At 55.2% G+C, this 22,206-nt stretch overlaps 1 protein-coding gene across 1 annotated transcript; it reads left to right on the top strand.

Annotated features, from left to right (window-relative positions):
• The first annotated feature begins 3,695 nt into the window (after positions 1 to 3,695).
• On the top strand, positions 3,696 to 22,206 carry ACE (angiotensin I converting enzyme). The gene is made up of 25 exons (XM_039564663.1): positions 3,696 to 4,346; positions 7,725 to 7,892; positions 9,159 to 9,246; positions 9,489 to 9,632; positions 9,888 to 10,079; positions 10,224 to 10,321; positions 10,855 to 11,027; positions 11,303 to 11,526; positions 12,899 to 13,043; positions 13,342 to 13,440; positions 13,641 to 13,763; positions 14,302 to 14,513; positions 15,012 to 15,148; positions 15,435 to 15,593; positions 16,978 to 17,065; positions 17,273 to 17,416; positions 17,645 to 17,836; positions 18,177 to 18,274; positions 18,558 to 18,730; positions 19,162 to 19,385; positions 19,619 to 19,763; positions 19,968 to 20,066; positions 20,467 to 20,589; positions 21,116 to 21,303; positions 21,569 to 22,206. The coding sequence occupies exons 1-25, from the start codon at positions 3,762 to 3,764 to the stop codon at positions 21,763 to 21,765; spliced, it is 4,218 nt and encodes a 1,405-aa protein (XP_039420597.1). The 5' UTR covers positions 3,696 to 3,761; the 3' UTR covers positions 21,766 to 22,206.

Here is a 22,206-nt window from a genome sequence, read left to right as displayed (position 1 = left end):
GTGCCCAGCACTGTGCACATATCCTGCACTGTGGCTGGGGGCTCCCCAAAGGCTGGACTACTGGTATCTTACATTTATTTAGGACCCTCCCAAAACATGGGAAACATTTAGGAGCCCTGAGTCTTCAGCATGCTGCATATTCAGGGCCTTGCAGTATCACAGCACATCCTTGGAGCTCTCTGTGCAATGGGCACATCCCTGGGCTGCTGGAACTGGTCCCAGTCTGGGACTGAGGCTGAGGAGATCTGATGGTGAAAACCACATGTTCATCCCCTTCCCACTCACCTCCAGCCCCACTGAGCTGCCCAGCTGGGGAAAACACATGGTCCCTCCAGGCTGCCCCGTGCAGCCAGCCCAGAACACGTGTGTCCCCACACCTGCACCAGGTCCAGTCTGCCCAGGACAGGAAACCCTTATCCTAGGGCAGGAATGTGCTGGAAAGAGTTTTTATGGGGTGGGGTGGAAATTGTGATGATAAGGAGCTTTCTGCTGCATTCCACTGAGCATGCACTTTGAGTGATAAAGCAACACTTGCTGCCATGGGGCCGGGGTGAGATCCTCCACAGCCCATTGCCCCCCATCCCCATTCAGAGGGGACACACCAGGCTTTCAACACACCTTAAATACAGGGAAAAGCTGGAAACAGCCTCACAGTGTTGCCAAAACTGCTCAGCAGAGATCTTTTGCAGTCAGACAGCAGGAGCAAGGACTTCTGGGTCCCTCTTGCCATTACAGTCCCCAAATCCAGGTGACACTGAGGGGCTCCACCAGCCTCAACACTCACTGGGACCACTGAAAATTATTTTAGCAATCAGAAGTCTGAAATAAATGGCAAAAAGCCTGATTGCTTGGGGTGTTTCTTTTATTTTTTTGGTAGGATCAGTAAAAAAGCTGTTTGTTTAGATGAAAAATTTGGACTGGAGGGGTGTTTTTTCCCCCTCTCCCTCATGGCAACATCACCACAGCTGGGAAAGCAGCTTAGCGAATTATACACTATGATAATTGATTGAGTTCATCAGTAAATAAAGCAGCAGCCTTTAAACTCAGGGTCTGGAGAGGGAGGAAAAAATTCTCAATGAAGTGGTTTGTACCAACAGGTGCAGGAGTCATCATGCCCATGAAACCACAGTCACCAGGAAAAGTGATACACAGGGCTGCAGTCTGGACTAAAAAAAGCTCTTTTTGGGTTTAAATAAGGAAGGAAAATTTTCTCTGCAAAAGGGAGTCCTTTCTCTCACCTCCAGAAGCTCCTTGGTTCTTCAGAGAGATGGATCAGACTGAAGTTATGAAGCAACCTTGAATCCTTTGAGAAATGGTGGGATGGAGAAGGCAAAAATGTGGTTTATAATGAAAGAAGGGGGAAATGAGCTTGAGCATCCCCAGCCAGAGGCCTTAGAGCTGGGATATACCCACATAAATCACCAAATCTTCCCAGCCAGCACCAGGACCATCCCCAAATTCTTGCTCCTTTGCTCCACCACACCTGCTCATCATCTCCCATCACACCACCATCATGGACACCTTTCAGGTCCCCTAGGAAACATTTACTGTCAAAATTCCTTATTTCCTTCTTTTGGGGATTCTGGGCTGCACCAGTGAGTGTCTCTTCCAACGCTGCTGACTGTGGGCAAGGAGATTTTGCAGGTCTGGCAAGCCAAGGAACTGACCCAAAATGCTGAGAGCAAATCCTGCTCCTTCATGTGTGAGGCAGCGCTGCGGTGTCACCGGTGACGCGCCGTGGTGACAGTCCGGCCATCGCACGCGTGTCCGCTCGCACGCACCCCGGGGAGGGGAGAACAACGTCTCTACGGAGTGATGATGGCGATGCAAACCGATGGGAAGCATCCTCTGGCCCCGGGCAGCTGCCGGGGACACCATGTCTCACCCAGCATCCCCCAACCCACGTCCCCACAAGCAGTTCTGCATCCGTCTCCGTGGCAACACATTTTCCACATGCTTCAGTATCTCCTGCCCCTCTGGTCTGTGGTGCTGGCAGCAATGGGTACCCTGCAGGCTGGGTGATGTCCATCACCCACCCCACCACCCTCGAGAGGGGCGGGGAGAGCAGGGACTGGTCTCACTGCTCCACAGAATGCCCACAGGTGGCTCTGAACCCATCCTTGGTGGATGCTGGAGCACAGAATGGATTTGGGGCAGCACCGAGGTAGCAACAAGCATCTGACAGCTTGAAGGCATCACACCTGCCTTCCTGGACTAACAGCCACATCACCTGCCAGTGCTCTCCTTCATGTGAGATATTTTCCTGCCTGATGCAGCGGGAGTTTTATAGGATAGGATGATACAGAGCTGTGGGCATCCTTGGAGATGCAGCCTGCAAGAGGAACTTCTTCTCCCACACGAAGTCCAGCAGCAGCAGCCGCCCCTCTTGCACCAACCTTGGAAGACAGTCTTGTGTAAAATGATGGAGTGCTGCCCTTCTCCTGCAGGATCATCCACTGGACACATCAGCCTTGGAAAAGGCCTCATATGCTGGCAATTTCTGGACCAGTGACATTGCACAGACTGTTTCAACCTCACTGCTCTCCTGAAACTCCCAGTGGTGCCAGAGGCTGCACCACGACCTGGAGCCGGGAAAACCCCTCCCTGGTGCAGCTGGGAACGGAGACTGGAGGAGGCCAGGAAATCTCCATTCACTGGAGCTTGGTCTCCAGCCAAATTGGAGCCAAACCAACCATTTTTTTCCAACTTCCCAGTAAACTGGACTTTCCAGAGAACTGGGGCTGGTGGGGAAAGGGGTCAGCAAGGGGGGGCAGGAGGCATATGCTGACTTTGTCTCCAGCTCCATGATGTCCAGGTTCGCAGGTTTTGCTGGTGCACCACCCCCATGGGCACTCTCCCGTGGGCTTGGGGTCAGGGGGATGAAGAATTTTCATGTGCCCACATCAGCCTGTGCAGGTGGAAGGTGCTAGAACAGGGCGTGTGGTTGGGATTTTTGGAGTGAGGTTTAGTAGACATCAGAGAGTTACAGTCTTCTATGTCCATATTTTTTGGAAAGGGCTCTGCCCACCCCACAGGGTCCCCAGTGCTGACAGGAGGACTTGTCCCTTTTTGAGTGGCCACACTGTCCCCATAGAGTCACCCCAGTGACTCACTCCAAGGGGCCATGATGGTGTCCAGCTGTTCTGCAGCTCCCAGCAGGGACAAAAGGTCAAGGGGTTTCCCTCTGTTGCCCCCAAAAGAAGCTTTCTCTATGGCATGTGTTCACTGTGTTCCTATGGGCTGGTTGGCCCAACAAGGAGTGATGGGCTCAGTCAGCCCAGGGCCTAAGTTCAGCCCAGGCACCATTCCCAGGGCTGAGGTCAGGCCCTGAGGAAAAGGGGTTTCGTTGATTAAATACAAAACAAAACAATACAAAGGAACTATAGAGCCCACCAACATGGGTCTGGTTTTCATTTTGAAGGAACTTTTTGTTACTCATTTGTCATCAGCGTCATTCCTCCAAGTCCAAAACACTTGGTGTGATGTGATGTGATTTCCTTCACAGCCAGGAGAAATACTCTGTTCCTTCGGAAAATGACTTTATGCCGGGAAGGGGGTCACTTTGGCAGGAAGCAGCATGAGATGGACCTTGGCTGTGTCCCACAGGAGCAGTTTCCCTCCTGTGCTTGCCCTTGTGGCCCACTGCAGGTGGCCGGGGTGTTGCTGAGGGGAGTCTGTCAGGCGTGGGGAGATGTCCTGCCAAGGACAAGTTGAGCTGGATCCCCTGCGCCAAGTCAGGAGGGGACAGGGACCCTGCAGGGATGGAGCTGAGTCTCACCCACCCCATCCACCCCAGCCTTTCTCTTTTCTCTTTTTTCTGCCTCTCCCTTGATTCTCCTCCATCTCCTTCCCTCCCTCCTGTCCCAGCCCCTTCCCCTTCCCCTTCCCTCCCGACAACGCCAGGAGCCAAAAGGACTTTGCCCCCCAAGGCAGTGCTCGCTCCTTCCCGCTCCTTCCCGCAAGCCTTGGAGCCGCCGAAGGGAGAGCAGAATGCTCCGGTCTTATCTGCGAGGGGAGGCAGGCTCGGTGGGCAGGGTTTGCGCGAAAGCTGCTGGCTTATAAGCAGCCGGCAGCGGAGGCAAAGCTGTCTCGGAAGGCACCGAACGGGGCCCCCTCCGTGCAGCGCTCCCGCCGCGATGCCCGCGGCGCTGGGGCTGCTGCTCTGGCTGAGCCTGGCAGGTGCCCTTCGGCCCGGCCTCGAGCCCCCCCAGCATGCCGCCACCGAGGAAGGGGCCACCTTGTTCGCCAGAGACTACAACAGCACGGCCGAGCTCGTCTTCTTCGACAGCGTCTCGGCCAGCTGGAATTACAACACCGACCTGACGGCCGAAAATGCTGCTCTGCAGGTGGGTGGTGGGACGGGGGCGATGCTACCACGGGGGTGTCCCCAGCACCGGAGGCTGGGGGGGCTGGGTCACGGTGGAGACACTTGGTGTGGTTCCCTTCCTCCCTGCGGGTTTCTGTCTCAGCACCTCAGGGTGGCAAACCAGGGCTGGGACTTGTAGTCCAGGAGCCACTGGGTTTTGCCCCAAATTTGTTTTCAGAGAGACTCTGCCCCAGAGTGACAGCTCTCGTCCCAGAGCAGAGTCCTGGTTACTTTTAGAGGTGATTCCCTCCTCCCAGCACCTTCCACTTTCCTTTCCCCCTTCCCAGGACTGGGTCAGGTGTCAATTGTCCCTGTCCCCATCCCCGCCTGGTGTCACCACATCCCAGTGCTGGGGGTTTTCATTTGGGGCAGACACCAGGAGCCCAAAATGCACAAGCAGCTGGGTGGCATCGGGACTGAGGCTGCCACCTCTTGTCCCTGTGTCCCCAGCCCACGGGGACAAAGATAGCTTTGGGAAAGCATTCCAGGCTATAGGGAATTAGACTCAGCCCAGCTACGGGCAGGCAGAACCCCTGCGGGGAGCAATGCTGTGTGCATCCCACAGGCATGGGTGTGTTTTCCCAGGGGTTTCCATGTGTCTGGGTTGTATTTAGTGGGGCAGGGAGCTGCAGCAGCCCCGGGTCTGCTCTTGGTTGGGTGAGCTGCAGCACAGCCCAGGCCAGGGGATGGTAGTGCCTGGGCAGGCTGCGGGGCTTTCCCTGGCCCCAACCGTGCTCAGGGAGCTGCCGGTGGCCCCAGCATGGGGTCGTGGACAAGTCACTGTGTGCAGCTTGGGCTCCATCTGCCAACCCTGTGGCTACAGGTGCACAAGGGTCAGTGCAGCCCATACGTGACTACGGTGTGTTCAGCGAGCCCAGTATCACACAGGGGCTGCCACACAGCCCTGAACCCTCCAGATCCTGTGGGGATGGGAGCACAGTGTGCCCTGTGCAGGAAGGAAATGCGTCTTCCTGCGTAGGGGAAAGATCACTGCCAGGTCTGGCCACTGCCAATTTGGCAGGATGCTCAAGAGGGCCCAGGTGCCCCTTCAGCCTTTTTTTGTCAAGCTGACTTGATGTCTGGGCAGACACCCAGCACTAGCTGCAGATGTGGTGGGGCTGGGGACCTTGGGGCCGAGGAGGAACACCCCAGTCACTCTGAGTCCAAGGTTAGGGCCAGGAGAGCACCTTGCATGGACTTTTCTCAAAAGGCGTTTCCAGACCAGCTTTTCCCGCTTTATGTGCTATTAAATGTGTGAGGATCATGTCCAGGAGCTCCCTGCAATGTCAAGGCTCCTAAGCCAGCCCAGGTAGAGGAGGGGATCTGAACCCCTGAGATCAGTCCATGGAGGGGCAGCAGGGAGGTGTGGTGGGATGGGGAGTCACTGGCTGCTAAAGGAATACCAGCTGGCCAGCAGGACTCGAAAGGCTGGATTTGGGGATCTGGGAAAGCATTGGGCCAGGCAAACCCTACACATCTGTAACACAAGAGGGGCTGAGTCAGGCCGCTGGGGCATGGGCAGCTCCAGGGCCTGCCACGAAAGGGGACCCTGTGACAAAGGGACATGAGGGGCTGGAAGCCAAAGGCAGGGGCAGGGATGGGCAGAGGGATGCTGGACAGACAGATAGATGCACCATCTCTCGCAAGCTGGGGTTCTGGGCAAGAGGCTGGCGACGGGGTTTGGGGGCTGCTCATGTTTGGGTGCAGAACTTCTGCAGGTGCCTGGGCCAAGGCACTCCCTGTGTCCTGAGATGCATCCTGAGTCTTCACCGTGCATCCAGGAGCAGGGAGGTACTGGGGTGGGGGTTTTGGTAAGGAGGCTTTGAGGCTGTGGGTGTCAAGGGGTTTCTGAGCCCCGCGCAGGGGCATCCCCTCCAGAGAGAGATCCCAGATGAGAGGTGAGGGGCCAGAACTGGTGGGCATGGCCGTGGCAAGGGGGGGTCTCAGGCAGCACCGCTGACCTCAAATCACTCTACCAGAGTTGTCAGGAGAGTTTAGGGTACAATTTGCCTGACTAAACACAGGCGCCTGTTCAAGGAGAAGACAAAACACAGCTGGACTCTGCTTCCTCCAGCTCCTCCAGCTCTGCATGAGGTCTGGGAAGGGGTAAAGGCATCCCCTGTTCAGAGGGCTGATGCAAGAGCAGGGTGTCTGTGGGGCTGGCATGTCCTAGCATGTTGGGAGATTGGGGCCAGTTTGTACCAGTGATGCTGTGGGCACTGGGATGTCCGAGGGAAGCGGTGGGAGCAGTTCTGGGTAGCCAGAGGCGCCTGGCACTTTTGGCATTCCCACCCCCGTGTCCCACAGCTGCGTGGGTATCTGCCTCGGGCAGCCTCCAACTCTGCTGCACCACAACTCCCCTCCTTCCCTGCTGCCTGCTGAGGGAATGTGAAGATTAAAATAAAACAAACCAGGCGTGTTGGAGCCAGGCTAAAAATGCCACAAGTCACAGCTATTGGGCTCCATAAATCACCCCAGGACAGCACATGGACACTGACCAGGCACTCTGCACCACCTCACTCCATCTGTGCCGGGCCAGGACACTCTCAAAATATCAGTTTCCTGAAAATACAGCTGTCACTGACCAGGCTGGGATACAACCACCTGCAATGCACCCCATCCCAAAATCGTGTCCACAGCTCCAGCTGCCTAAATAACCCCCCACAGTGCCGGCAGCTTCCTGCCAGCCCATGGCCCTGGGAAGGGAGATCAGGGCTGCCAGCAGTTGGGTGACAGGGAGACACACAAAACCAGGGACTCAGAGCAAATGGGTGAACCCCAGATGTGGCATTTACAGGTCATGGGGTTCAGACAGCCAAAGGAAAAATGTATAGAAATAGAAGTGTACAGACATAGTGTGGGCATACAGAAAGGAGAAAGGTGAATGTGGCACCTTTATAGTTATCTTTTGGGCTTCTGTGAAGGTGAGAAACAGCAGGAATAGAAATAAAATTAAGCCAGACCTCAGAGCTCCTTCTGAAACCAGGGTCTGGCAGGTGTCAAAGCCAGCCCAGGAGCACCCAGACACCCTGACCGCATGGCCTGGACAGCCAGTCCCAGCATTCCCATCCCATACGAGACCCTGGAGCACCCTCCAAAACACCCTGACAGGCCACCTTAAGTGGGTGCTCATCGGGAGCTCCACAGGCGAGCGGGGGCTGCAGACACTGCTGTGCTGGCTGGAAGCCGCTGTCTCTGTCCGTGGGTGCCATGGACAGGGGACAGCCCTGCCTGTCACTCCATGTCCTGTCACCTCTGACTCCCACAAACCCTCATGACTCTGACTCCGGCCCCCAAGCCATTGCTTGGGTGGTGGCATGTCCCAGGGCTGGTCCTGAGCCCCCATGTCCCCTCTCAGGTCAAGGCGTCCCTGGAGGAGCAGAACTTCACGGAGCTGTGGGGGAAGAAAGCCAAGGAGCTCTATGGCGACAAGTGGAATAACTTCAGTGACCCTCTGCTGAGGAAAATCATTGGCTCCATCCAGACCTTGGGACCCTCCAACCTGCCCCTGGAGAAGAGAGAGCAGGTAGGAGAGGTGGCAAGGAAGCCCTGGGCATGGCTGGGGCGCTGCAAAACCCCTTAGAGGGATTTTTCACAAGCATCCAGACTCTGCTGCTGACCTGTTGCATTTTGGAGAGTGTCACTGGCCTCTACACAGTGATTGAGGAGGAGATGAGGTGCTATCTTCAGGGCATGTGGGCTGCCTGCTGGCCCTGTTACCTTATCTTGGAGCTACCCCAGCAGGAACTGGAGATTCCCTGCTTTCACAGAGCAGTCTTGGGCATCACATGGAGACCAGCCAGACTGTGCCCATGGCTGGAGCCAGCTGTTCCAACCCCTCTGGGCTCATCAGGTATGCAGCCCACTGAAAAGAAGGGCTGATGCAGCCACCCAGCTCCTGAGTCCCCCATGAGACAAGGAATGCTGTGCCTTGGTGACACAGTTCCATGCTAGGAACATCAGGACATCCTGAGCCTTCCCCATCACAGTCCTTAGCTTTAAGGGCCATTTACCTGAATTTTGATTTCCATGCATGAAAATATTGCCCAGGCTGAGGCTGGCAGCCACTCACCTCTGCATAAGCACAGGGACAGGCCCTTCCATCCTGACCCACAGCTCCCTGACAGCCATTCCCACCAAAACCCTGACAAAGCCTAGTGATACAATCCCTTCCGGAGAACTGTCGGCCCCGGTTCCTTCCAGGAAACCCATCCCTGCCTTCTCCCAAATAACAGACAGCATCATGTCTCCTCCCTGCACATCAGTCATGTCTCGCCCATCCCTGGGCAGCTCTATCCCACAGCCACCATTGTCCCAATTGCCATCCTCTCTGCACAGCTGGAGCAGAGGAATGGGAGTGGAGAGAGGGACGGAGCAAAGGAATTTCCTTCCCTGGGAATGGGCTTCCCAGGCATGTTCCAGGAAACCTCCTGTTGCTATTGTTTGCTGTTGTTGAAGTTCACAGAAATAAATCCCCCTCATCCTCCTGCTTTTCTTCTCCTATTTTTTTAACCCATTTAGATAAACAGCCTGTGCTACGGCCCTGCTGATGAACAGTTTTATAAACAGCTCCTCTCTGGAGCATAGCTGTGCAGGGATTGTCTGTCCCTGCTCTCACCATGCCAAAACCCTGAGTGATAACACACTTATCTCACCAAAAACATGCTGTTTATACACCAGTCCTTCCCCACATCTTCCCGACACACACGCTCCAGAGCTCAGAAGCCTGTAGATCCCTCCTGAAGGGCTGTTCTGTCCCCTTGCAGCCCCAACGTCTTTTCCTTTCCCACAGTATAACACCATCCTGAGCGACATGGACAAAACCTACTCCACGGCCAAGGTGTGCTTGCCCAATGGCACCTGCTGGGATCTGGAGCCAGGTATGGTCCCTGTCCCCCTGATCCTGCCAGCTGCTGAGCACCCCATAGCCATGACTTTGTCCTGGTCCCCATATCCTCAGTGGGTTGGGGTTGGCATGTGCCACTCATGTTCATCAGGATTGTCCCAGGGTGAGGATGGGCACTTGGGCCTGGTGTGGTGGTGGTGGCACCTCTGCAGAGCTGTAGCATATGCCCCCCTCTCCTGCCCCTTTCTTATGTTCTGCTTGTCCCCTTTGTCCCAGACCTCTCGGACATCATGGCCACCTCCCGCAGCTACAAGAAGCTGCTCTACGCCTGGGAGGGGTGGCACAATGCCGCAGGGAACCCACTGCGCCCCAAGTACGAGGAGTTCGTGAAGTTGAGCAACGAGGCCTATATGATGGATGGTACAAACCGAGGGGATCCCCAACCAGGGGGTGGTCAGGGACCAGGGGTGGAAATCGGGACTGGGACATTGGGATGCCCTACTGCTCTCCCTACCCCACATGCAGCCAGGCATCCAACTTCTATTTCCCAGGTACCAACACTTCAGGGAAAGGGGAAACATCCTGCTGCAAGTCCCTGGTTCCACCTTTTGGGGATGGGTGGTGGGGGCAGCCTTTGGGGTCTGGAGCCAGAGGTCTTCCCTGTATCCCTGGTAGGATTCGAAGACACAGGCAGCTACTGGCGCTCCTGGTATGACTCAGACTCCTTTGAGAAGGACCTGGAGCGCATCTACAGCCAGCTGGAGCCACTCTACCTCAACCTGCACGCCTTTGTCCGGAGGAAGCTGTATGATCGCTATGGGCCCAAATACATCAACCTGAAGGGTCCCATCCCTGCTCACCTCCTGGGTAAGAGATGAGACTCTGCCAGCCGGTGTTCAGGGGTGCTGGTGGTGTCAGAGGGGCACACACAAGGCCAGAGACATCCTAGTTATCACTGGGTTTCTCTTCTGACCTGCCACCAGCTCTACTCCAGCTATTTTCTCTTCTCAGGGAACATGTGGGCTCAGCAGTGGAACAACATCTATGACCTGATGATCCCCTACCCTGAGAAGCCCAACCTTGATGTCACGAGCACCATGGTGGAGCAGGTGATGGGCTGAGGGTCTCATTGGGGGCATCCGGGGGAAAAAACAGGAGGTGGTGCCCAAGGATGCACCATGACATTGACCCCATGGGAGTAGTTTCTCATACTTGTATAGGGGACAGCAGAAAATCCATATCTGGGAGGGGAAGGGACAAAGAAACGGTCTCACTACATCCCTGGCAATGACCAAAGATGCAGCAGGTGGACAAAAGTGGGCAGGCACTGGGACTGCTGCCAGTCCACAGGCTGGAGGCTGCGTTCCTGCATTCACACCATCATACAGCTCCAAGCACTTCTTGCGTATCAGTCCTGCTCCCTTCTCCTGCCCCTTCTGAGCTCCATCACCATTGCTCAGTGCTTTTTAGGGATGTTCACCAGTTCTGGGGCTGGGCCTCCCCATCATGGTGAGAGGGCCAGGACCTCAGTCCCTGGGAGCAACTCACCTCCTTCCCATGGTCCTGGGGGAGCATTGGAGGCAATGTCCAGGGCATGGGCAGCCCCTTCCTCAGCCATAACCCACTGCCTGCTGCCCACCAGCGCTGGAATGCCACCCACATGTTCCGGGTCTCAGAGGAGTTCTTCACCTCCCTGGGGCTTCTGGAGATGCCCTCTGAATTCTGGGAGAAGTCCATGCTGGAGAAGCCGACAGATGGGCGGGAGGTGGTGTGTCACGCCTCGGCCTGGGACTTCTACAACCGCAAAGACTTCAGGTCTGTGGGGACATGCAGGGACCCAGGGCTACAGGGCAAAACCCTCCTCCATCCTACTTGGTGGTCACCCTTTTGGGTACCCCCAGCCTGGCCATATGGCGTCTTCTGAGGCGAGGTCTGGCGTGACAACACTGCCTTGCCTTCCCCTCCACTTTCCCTTACCCTGTGGGTGTTGCCACCCTCTCTGGGACTGTGGGGAGTCCTTCCCATCAAGGGGGTGCACAGGCAGCTGGGGTCCCTCACTGGGCTCAGGCAATGCTGTTTTCATGTGGCAGGATCAAGCAGTGCACGTCAGTGACCATGGAGCAGCTGTTCACAGTGCACCATGAGATGGGCCACATCCAGTACTACCTGCAATACAAGGACCAGCCTGTGTCCTTCCGCGGCGGGGCCAATCCTGGCTTCCATGAGGCCATTGGCGATGTCCTGTCCCTCTCTGTCTCCACCCCCAGCCACCTCAAGAAAATAGGTCTCCTCAGCAATGCTACTGAGGATGAAGGTATGGCAGCCACCCTGGAGAGCTGGGTGACCTGTGGCACGGGGAAGGGACATGCCAGGGTGGGTTGCAGCCTGGCAATACAGCCCAGAACTGCCCCAACCCCTTCTCATCTCTAAGGGTCCATGCAAAACCCCCTCTTGTCTCCATGGGTTCAGGCAGGACTTATTTTGTCTCCATGGGTCCATGTAGAGCCCTTCTTGGCTCCATCCTCTTCACCCCTGAGGCAGGAGGGATGCTGTCCAGAGCTTGTCTGTGCCTTTCCTTCACCATCAGAGCCCAAACCTGAAAACAACATCTTTGTGCTTGATTGGCTTTGACCTCTCCAGCATTCCTCCCTCCCTCCCTTGCCAAGAAGCATCCAGCACCAGAGCTCCCAGTGCGGCTTTACGGAGGTGGCACCAAGCACTTACATGCACAGTCACAAGGGCGGTTGGCGGGTGACATGTCTGGCTGCCAACCGGCATGGCAGGGCAGGACTTGTCGCTGCAGACACTGCCCAGCTTGGCAAGAGCCTCATTCCCCCACCCAGCGTCCCTCAGCCAACACGTCAAAGCAGATGGCAGCAAAGGAAATTGAGCAGTCCCAGACCTGCCCCAGGCGGCTGCTTGGTGGAGGAGGGACAGTCCCAGGATCCTCCTGCCATGTCATTAAATATGTTTTATGACAAGAAAGACATCACAGCAGCCAAGAGCATTGGGCCAGTGCTGCATAAACACCATGAAGCAGATGGTCCCTGCCTCAAGCCATTGCTGCCCAACTTGCCAGCCCTTGGCAGGCAGGCCATCATAGTGATGGCAGCCAAGAGCCCCTCAGGGAAGTGCTGCCAACCTCCTTCTGACCCTACGGCTTCAGCTGGGTCTCCAGCAGGTCTCTCTCCAAACTTCCTTCCCCAGGTTTCCTTGAGGGGAAAAACAGATGTGACCGTCCCCTGTGCTCCTTGTGATATGGTGGTGACTGTCCTAGAGTTGACTCTAGTTCTGGGTCTAAACCATCAGAGCCTTTGCAGTGGTGTGACTGCAGATCAAACTCCCCCAAACTCCCTCACCTTGAGGCCCCAGGGTGGAATTGTGAAGAGTTACCCTTACCAAAGATCTTTTAACTCTGAGAGCTGGGCTAAGGGCAAGGGGACACCACACTTGTCACTATCGCTGTCCCCACTCAGTAAAAGGCACATGTTGCCCCAGGTAGTAGCTGTATCTACAGAAACCTCCTGTGTCCTACAAAGCTTCTCTAGGAGCAAGGTTATGTGTTGAAATGCTGTCCCCATTTCTCATCCAGATCTGCCCACCCTCTTGCCCACTAAAAGTCTCGTGCCTGTAGTGCTGTCTATGCAGGCTTCTTTCCAGCCTGGTTCAGGCTCTGTTTTATGCAGAGAGCAATATCAACTACCTGCTGAAGATGGCCCTGGAGAAGATTGCCTTCCTGCCCTTTGGCTACCTCATTGACCAGTGGCGCTGGAACGTGTTCAGTGGCCGCACGCCCCCGAGCCGTTACAACTATGACTGGTGGTACCTGAGGTAGGGGACACTCACCAAGGGTGGATGGGGGTGTGGAAGCTGGGGATGTGCAAGGAAAGGAGGCAGGAAAGAGGAAAGGAAAGGAAAAGCATAAAAGTAGCCATGGAGGTGGTGGGAGAACAACGGATAGATGGGTGGGTGGGTGGCTGGGTAGGATGGATGGATGGATGGATGGATGGACAGAAGTACATGGAATCGTGCTCTAATTGTGCAGGTTTCTTCAGCACCATTCCTTGACTTGATTCTTCTGACCACTTATTATTCCCATGTTCATGCTGTTGTTCTCTGTTGTCCACAGAACCAAATACCAGGGAATCTGTGCTCCGGTTTCAAGGAATGAAAGCAACTTTGACCCTGGAGCAAAGTACCACATCCCAGGGAACACTCCTTACATCAGGTAGAGGAAGTGTTGGCAAGGGGACCAAGGTTTGGGATGCAGTGGGCGGGGGATCATGTGGGCAGGGACTGTCATGTGCTGCTCCTGCTCAAGACATAGAGATCTCCCAGCACTTGGGACCACAAATGGTGAGGTTGAGCTCTGGGACTTGTCTGCTTCCCCTTGTCCCCAGTTCTGATCTTCATGGGCTTCCTTGGCAGGTACTTTGTGAGCTTCATCCTCCAGTTCCAGTTTCACAAGGCGCTGTGCCATGCGGCCAATCACAACGGTTCCCTGCACACCTGTGACATCTACAGGTCCAAAGAGGCTGGAGCCAAACTCAGGTGGGGACAGAGGAGGGTCAGGAAAATCGCCATGGGCAGATGTGTGCATGGAAGCTGATTGTGTGCAAAGGAATGAAGGGAGGGAGGGAGGGAGGGAGGAAGGAAGGAAGGCAGGCAGGAAGGCAGGAAGGCAGGAAGGCAGGAAGGCAGGAAGGCAGGAAGGAAGGAAGGAAGGAAGGAAGGAAAAGTGAACTGGAGAAATAGCTTTGCAGATGGATGGATGGATGGATGGAAATACATGGAAGCACTGGGGTGGGGTGAGTGGTCCTCACCAGAGTATTGCTATTGTCCCTGCCACAAGCTCCCACCCAGACAAGAGGTCACTGAAGCACATTGGCTCCTGTTGATTCCCTGGGTGTTACAGGGAGTCCTCAGTTGCCACATGCAGGACAGGTAGTGGCTTCCAAGGCAGTTCCCAGGTTCATGTCCCACTCAGGAACAGCATCTTCAACCCTTAAGATGCTGAGATACTATCACTGCTTCTCTTCCATCCATCCCCTGGCCTCATGCTGGCTCTTGCTGTTCTGCTCCTCTGCAGGGAAGTGTTGAAAGCTGGGTCCTCGAAGTCGTGGCAGGATATCCTCTTGAATCTCACTGGCACAGGTCAAATGGATGCTGGACCCCTTCTGGAGTATTTCAGCCCTGTCACCAGGTGGCTTGAGGAGCAGAACAACAAGACCAATGAGGTGCTGGGCTGGCCTGAGTTTGACTGGCGTCCCCCTGTCCCTGAAGGCTACCCTGAAGGCATTGGTAAGGCTGCAGCTCCATCCCAGGTCTGGGGAGGGTCAGGAAGACATCCCCCAAGGGACATCATTAACCCACAGGCAGAAGCAGAGGGAGGTCTTTGCTGTGGGTGGGGTGGTCCCCATACCAGAAAAGAGAAATAGCCAGTTCCAGTGAAGTCCCACAGGGTGTTACTTCCCAGGAGGCAGGTACTATTGTCAGAAGCTGTATAGTGATGTCATCAGTCATGGTGTGAAGAGTTTCTCTTCTCAGTTGTATCCTTTGTGCTCACACGGGAGAGTCAAGGGCATGCAGCTTGTCCTGTTATCCCATCCTCTGTCCAATGGGACACCCCAGCAGGGCCCCTCTGCCCTCATTTCTTAGCTCAGCCTGCTCCCAAGTTGTGGCATCCTTCAATGGACCTGCAGTTCTGGGAAAAGCTCAACTATGGCTTCTCCATGGGATAGTGCTCTTGCAACTCTCCTGACCTTCCTCGCCTCTTCCCCCGTTTATTTCCTCCTCTAGACAAAATAGCAGATGAGGCACAAGCTAAAGAATTCTTGTCTGAGTACAACAGCACGGCCGAAGAAGTGTGGAATGCCTACACCGAGGCATCCTGGGCCTACAACACCAACATCACCGACCACAACAAGGAGATCATGGTATGGGAATGACCCTGGGGCTGCACAGGGAGAGCCAACAGCCAGGGAAGGCAGCTGGTACCCAGGGCACATTTCACAGGAGCTCTGAAAACCAGGGCAGCCTCTGCCCCTCATAAAGGGGTAACGTTCTCACCCAGGAGGTGCTTTTTCCTCGAAAACCCTCATCATCCCATGAGGTACCCACAAAGGCAACTATGGGGACGATGTCAGTCATGGGATGCCAGGTGGTGTTTCTAGTGGTGGCCTGTGTCTTCTCCCCGAAGCAACTTCTCTTCTCTCATTGTAGCTGGAGAAGAACTTGGCCATGTCCAAGCACACCCTGGAGTACGGCATGAGGGCCAGGCAGTTTGACACCTCTGATTTCCAGGACCAAAGTGTCACCCGCATCCTCAAGAAGCTGAGTGTCATTGAGAGGGCAGCCCTGCCTGAGAGTGAGCTGAAGGAGGTGAGTGGCAAGGGGACAGAGCAACAGAGGGTGTCCCTTGCCATCACCCTGTGTGAAGACACAAGCTTCTCTCAAAATTTAAGAAATGCCACTGGGCAGCCACCATCAGCCTTTAAAAAGGTGATAGCTTGGTACCATCTACACAAAGCCAAAATCCTTGTCTTCAGGGTTTCCCACCCAAAGGCTGCCTATCCCAGGCTGCAGTGGGGCCTGGATGGTTGGATGACAATGGCACGTTGCTTGTTGGCCCCAGGCCCTCTTTTATTGTCTCCATGTTGCCTCCGTTGGGGTCAACTGGATCTTGGAAGGGACCAGAGTAAAACACCAGAAAACACCTTGTCTTGGTTTGAAAGACAGGTGTCTTCCAAGGAAGGCAGGAGTCTCCCTTGAAATGAAAAAAAAATGCAACCCGCTTCCCTCCGAATTATTATAATTTTGAAATTAAGGGGCTTTCAAGCAAAGATATGAGGAATAGGAGTAACAGTTCTTTATTAATATATATCTTTATGTGTATAACCAGTCAAACAAACAGCAGTAACTCTGGCAGTAACAGCAAACAATCACAAACCCAGTCCCAGCCTTCTCGGCTGTCAGGCCCTTTCCCCTCAGGTGCAGTTCCGCTCGCAGCCGGCAGGGGCGCTGGCGGCTCCCGGTGAGCAGGGCAGATGCGATGGTTCCCCCGCGGCTGCAGGGGGCGCTCCGGAGCGAGCTCGGGGAGCACGCGGTACCGGTGCCCCGGGATCCCGGGAAGGGATGGGACAAAGATTTCAAAAACTGCTGGGCAGCTGATCCCGGTGTCCGGCCGGACCCTCAGGAACAGCAGGCTGGAATAGCAGGCTGGAACAGCAGGGACGAGCACAGATCCCGGGTGGCAGATGAGATGTATCAAACTCCGGAGCTGCAGCGGGAACCCCTGGAGGTCTGGGCAGGCAGGGCATGGCGGGGCTACAGAGTAGCGAAAGCTCCCAGCAACGGCGGAGGCAGGGCGGCCGCAACCCGGCTCCCAGTGGGGCAGGGAAAGGCGGCTTTGGGATCCCGGGGTTTCTCCAGTAGAAGGAAGGCAGCCAAAAAAACAGAAGCCTTCTGTGCTGACAAATTCCTTTCAGCCTCTCTCTCCATCCAAACGCGGGGAACTCACAGCCCATAAGACCAGGTGAAAGAGAGTGGTCAGTTGGACCCCTCCCTCTATGGCCAGGTCTTTTGTTTTTCTTAAGCACACAGTAATTTGTCCCAACATGTATGGGGACATGTATGGGGAAAATTCTTAAAGAGAAAAAGAAAACAGAAGGAGAACTCCTAAAACCCCAACACACCTTGATGGGCTGGGACATTCTCTGATATCAGGAGCAAGGATAACCAGTTTACAAACTGATTTCCTTTGCAGTATAACACCCTCCTCTCAGATATGGAGACCACGTACAGTGTGGCCAAGGTCTGCAGACAGAACAAAACCTGTCACCCACTGGATCCTGGTAAGATCTAGCAGGGTGTCATGTGGGGCATCTGCACTGGCCCAGAAGGAAGGGATTTTTTTTTTTTTAAATGGAGCATGAAGAAAGACCATGAAAGGTTCTTTCACCTTCTCTGTGATGGCCCCTGAGCAACACACTGGGTATAGAACCATTGCATGTGTTCAGCCCATTCAACAGCATCACTGTGGCTTCATTGCTCTCTCTTAGACCTCACAGACATCATGGCCACCTCTCGGGACTATGATGAGCTCCTCTTCGCCTGGAAGGGCTGGCGGGATGCTTCTGGGAAGAAGATGAGGAGCAACTACAAGCGATACGTGGAACTGAGCAACAAGGCAGCCATGCTCAATGGTCAGTGCCCTGCTCTCCTAGAGCCTACCATGGCTCTAACCACCTGTGAGCAGAGGATTGGGCTCTTCATCCAACTGGGGGTCAAAATCCTAAGGGTATGGAGATCTCACTAACTCCCAGGAGATTTACTCTCTCACAGATATGGAGGCACCTGGAGTGTCTGAACAGCAAGACAGTCTTGCCCAAGAAGGACAATGTCTGACAGCTTCTGCTCTTGCCTTGCCACAGGCTACAAAGACAACGGAGCCTACTGGAGATCCCTCTATGAGACGCCCACCTTTGAGGAAGATCTGGAGAGGCTGTATCAGCAGCTGCAGCCCCTGTACCTCAACCTGCACGCTTATGTACGCCGAGCCCTGTACAGAAAGTATGGTGCAGAGCACATAAACCTGAAGGGTCCCATCCCTGCCCATCTGCTAGGTAAGGGGGCTCTGCTTGAGCTAAGCTGCATCTCCCACGAGGTGTGGCTGGCTCTGTGCCATGTCAAGAGTTAAGACTGGTCTCAGCTCTGGCTGAAGGGACAAGGTCGCCTGGGATGGGTCTGTAGAGACCAATCTGCTCCAGGGAAAGGCAGCACATTCAGCACTACTTGACCTCTCTTGCATGGATGGGCTCCTGCCCACCTTGCCCTTGTGCAGGCAGGGCAGGGATCAGGCAATGCAGGGACCAGGCGATGCAGGGACCAGTCAGGGTGATCCACCTGGTTGCTCTCCTCTCCCTGTCTCCTTCCTGACATGTGTCGTTGTCCTGTGCTTCCCAGGCAACATGTGGGCTCAGTCATGGTCCAACATTTTCGACCTGGTGATACCTTTCCCTGATGCCACCAAGGTGGATGCCACCCCGGCCATGAAAAAACAGGTCAGTGATCTTCCAGACTGCTCTGGGGAAGCCCCTTGGGACCCAGCAACCTTTGGCTGTAGCCACCACCCATGTTGCCAAATGCTCTACTGTTGCCAAAAAAATCCATGCCTCATCTGTATTCTCTCCCTACCTTTATATGCCAAGACCTGGATCCAGGTCTAGCTGACTCCAAGAGATCCCCCTGCCCAGAACAAGGCTACCCCTGTCCTCCCATCATTCCACATCCCCAGCACCCCAGCATCCCCCATTGTCCCTCACCAGGTCTCTGCTCTTTCCCCAGGGCTGGACACCCAAGAAAATGTTTGAAGAGTCGGACCGTTTCTTCACCTCTCTGGGCCTCATCAAAATGCCACAGGAATTCTGGGACAAGTCCATGATCGAGAAACCATCGGATGGGCGGGAGGTGGTGTGCCACGCCTCGGCCTGGGATTTCTACAATCGCAAGGACTTCAGGTGCCCATGGGGAGCAGGTGATGTGGTGCTGGGGCGGAAAGCAGCGTCTTTGTAGAATAAGGGCACGTGGTCTGACGCCACCTCAGTGTATCTTGCTCTGTGGCTGTGGCACCCCAACTATGGCACTTCCCTTTGTACTCAAGATGCTGGCAGGAGTCCCCATGGTGGATGGAGGGCTATCCGTGCCTGCCCTGCCCTGTCCTGTAGAATGGAAAAGCTGATGAACAGGGACAGGGAATGGGCAAGGTCAGCAGGAGATGCAGGAGAAGGAAGAGACCAACCCCATGGAGTAGGGCCAGCCTGGCCTGGCACCAGATGTGGGGTGGGGGCACATAGAAAGGAAAAACAGCTCAAGGGGACATGGTGGTTCCCAGACGTTTTCACACCACCACTGCCCTCCCTTCTCCCCCAACCCTTGTGTCCCATTCCAGGATCAAGCAGTGCACGGTGGTGAACATGGACGACCTCATCACAGTGCATCACGAGATGGGCCACGTCCAGTACTTCCTGCAGTACAAGGACCAGCCCGTCTCCTTCCGTGACGGGGCTAACCCTGGCTTCCACGAGGCTGTTGGGGATGTCATGGCCTTGTCTGTCTCCACCCCCAAACACCTGCACAGCATCAATCTGCTGGACCAAGTCATGGAAAACGAAGGTGAGCTGGAGGGCCACACAGCAAATGTGGGGATGCTGATGGGAACAGCTGGAAACGCAGATGGTCAGGAGGGGATGGACAGGGTGGAAGGGCTTGGGGACATACATGGTGGCTTTGCATGCATGGAGGGGACAGAACCTGTTGGGGACACCCAGGTCTAGGGCAGAATGACCCATAGAGGGAGGAGAGGTGGGTACAGCACTGTCTTGCTCACATCTTCATGCCCCGGGCAGAAAGTGATATTAACTACCTGATGAGCATCGCCCTGGACAAAATCGCCTTCCTGCCCTTTGGATACCTCATGGACCAGTGGCGCTGGAAGGTGTTTGACGGGCGCATCAAAGAGGATGAGTACAACAAGGAGTGGTGGAACCTCAGGTAGGATTGAATTCAGACCCCTCTCTGGGACAAGGGCCTTGGCCATCATCCCGCTGGGTGTTTTCTCCTTGTGCTCCGGTTGACTGAAATGGGAATGATGAGATACACAACCCCTCCCTCTGTCCTCACACCCCACTATGTTCCTTCCCACTTTACCCCACCTCCTCCTCCCCAAGCTGGCCTGACTCTCCCTCTCTCACCCAGGATGAAGTACCAGGGCTTGTGCCCACCAGCACTGAGGTCTGAAGATGACTTTGATCCTGGGGCAAAGTTTCACATCCCTGCCAATGTCCCCTACATTAGGTGAGCCAGCAGGGCTGGGGCATGAGGGACACCACTTGGACACAGAAGCAGGATCCCCAGGTCAGATGCCAATGATGACACCTTTTTTCATGGCTGGTGGTACCATCCTGTGTGGGCTGGGCAGCTCCAGAGACCCTGACAGAGCTTCAGAGGAGAAGTCTAGATTTGGGGGAATTTCTCCCTATACAAGGAAGATGAGCTCATCCACTCCGAAAAATGCAAAATGCATCATGGGAGCAATGGCCTCAGCAGGTTGAGCTGAGCTGAAGCAGGTGTAGCTCCAAAGCCAGTGATGCTCCTCCAGACTGGGAGGGTGCAACCAGAGAATGAGGGGGGCTACACCCTCTCTTGCACAGGCACTAGCAGGGTCCATTCCCATCTCTTCATCCCTCTCCACCAGGTACTTCGTCAGCTTTGTGATCCAGTTCCAGTTCCACCACGCACTCTGTAATGCAGCCAGGCACGAGGGTCCCCTGCACACCTGTGACATCTACGAGTCTCAGGAGGCTGGGAAGATCTTGGGGTAGGTGTGTGGGCAGGGCAAAGCCAAGGCATCTATGTCCCCAAATGCCTTAAAGCCAGCCCAGCAAGACAAGAGGCAACACAGCCACTGGTCATCCCTCCCATCCCATACCTGGGGCAGGGTCACCTTGGGCTGGGCGCTGGGGCTGTGATTGCAAAAGCAGCCACTAGATGGTAGCTAGGCCCCTGGCAGGGGGAAGGCTCCCTCCTCCTCCTCCTCCTCCTCTGCTCCTCCAGCCCCCAGTTCCTTAGGGAAAACAACCCCCTTGCTTCCAGAAAAGCACCTGCAAAATTAACCCTTTCACCCAGGGACTGCTCTGCATAAGGCTGGATTCACTGGAGGGTTTTAATCCATGCAAACCCCTCTTCCCCTCAAGAAAAATGTTCTTGCCTGCGCTCCGGGCTGGCAGCCCTATAGTTCTGGGGGTACATAGTATACCCAGGGATGCTGATACCAAGGGAAAGGGAGGGGCTGGCGGCCAAGAGGATGATGGGGAACCCACTGGAGCGGATTTCTCCTGCCACAGGGATGCCCTGAAGCTGGGTTTCAGCAAGCCGTGGCCCGAAGCCATGCAGCTTATCACGGGGCAGTCCAATATGTCAGCAGAGGCCCTGATGAGCTACTTCAAGCCACTCATGACATGGCTGGAGAAGGAGAATGAGAAGAACGGGGAGGTCCTGGGCTGGCCCGAGTACAGCTGGACTCCTTACACAGGTATGCAGGGCTCAGCCAAGCACAACAGGTCCATGATGGGCCAGGGCTTAGCCCTCAACAGAGTCAGAATGAAATGGAGCTCTCTTGGTGCCCCTTGGCCACCCCAAAAACCACACAGGGTGTTTGGAGGCTTCTCCTTGATTCCTCATGGAGCTGAGTTCAAAGGGCATCCAAGAGACCAGCAAGGGTGACCAGCTGGTGACCCAACATACCACAGCCCAGAGTCCCCAGCAACAACCAGGTATCTCATTTCTCTCTTTTCCAGCCACTCCAGACCAAGATGGCTCCAGCAAAACTGATTTCCTGGGAATGTCCCTGACCGAAAGTCAAGCCACAGCAGGTGGCTGGGTCCTGCTTGCCCTGGCACTCCTCTTCCTGATCACCACCATCTTCTTTGGTATCAAGTTCTCCTCAGCCAGGAGAAAGGCCTTCAAATCCAGCTCAGAAATGGAACTGAAATAAGGCAGCCACCAGCGGGGCAGCAGAGACAGGGTGCAAGCATGGGCACTTGGCCAGGCTGGCAGCCATGCCACAGGCACACTTGCCAAGGAAGCCATGGGTTTCCACAACCCAGGACTCCTCTCTCCTATCAGGTCAGACATTCCTTTCCACTATGCAAGAGCCAAAGCAGAGAAGAGCTATTTATTTGTCAATGTCTGCATCAGGGGAAAGAGAAATTCAGGCTCCGGCAGGCACGGAGCCGTCACAAGATGCCCCTGTGCCCAGCGCTGGAGCTGGTCCAGCCTGCTCACCCACCAGCCAGTTCTGATCTGTGGGCAAAGCCACAGAGACTTGACTGACAGAGGGCAGTTTGGGGAGGGATGGAGCACATCCTGGTTTGCCTGCTGCCAGGCTGTTCGCTTGCATGGATGAAAAATAAACCTATGTCTTGTCACCCTCCAA

This window comes from Corvus cornix, chromosome 23 (genome assembly GCF_000738735.6).
Source record: "Corvus cornix cornix isolate S_Up_H32 chromosome 23, ASM73873v5, whole genome shotgun sequence".
NCBI lineage: Eukaryota > Metazoa > Chordata > Aves > Passeriformes > Corvidae > Corvus > Corvus cornix.
Note: the sequence above shows the minus strand (reverse complement) of the source record. Positions and strands in the feature narration are given on the sequence as shown.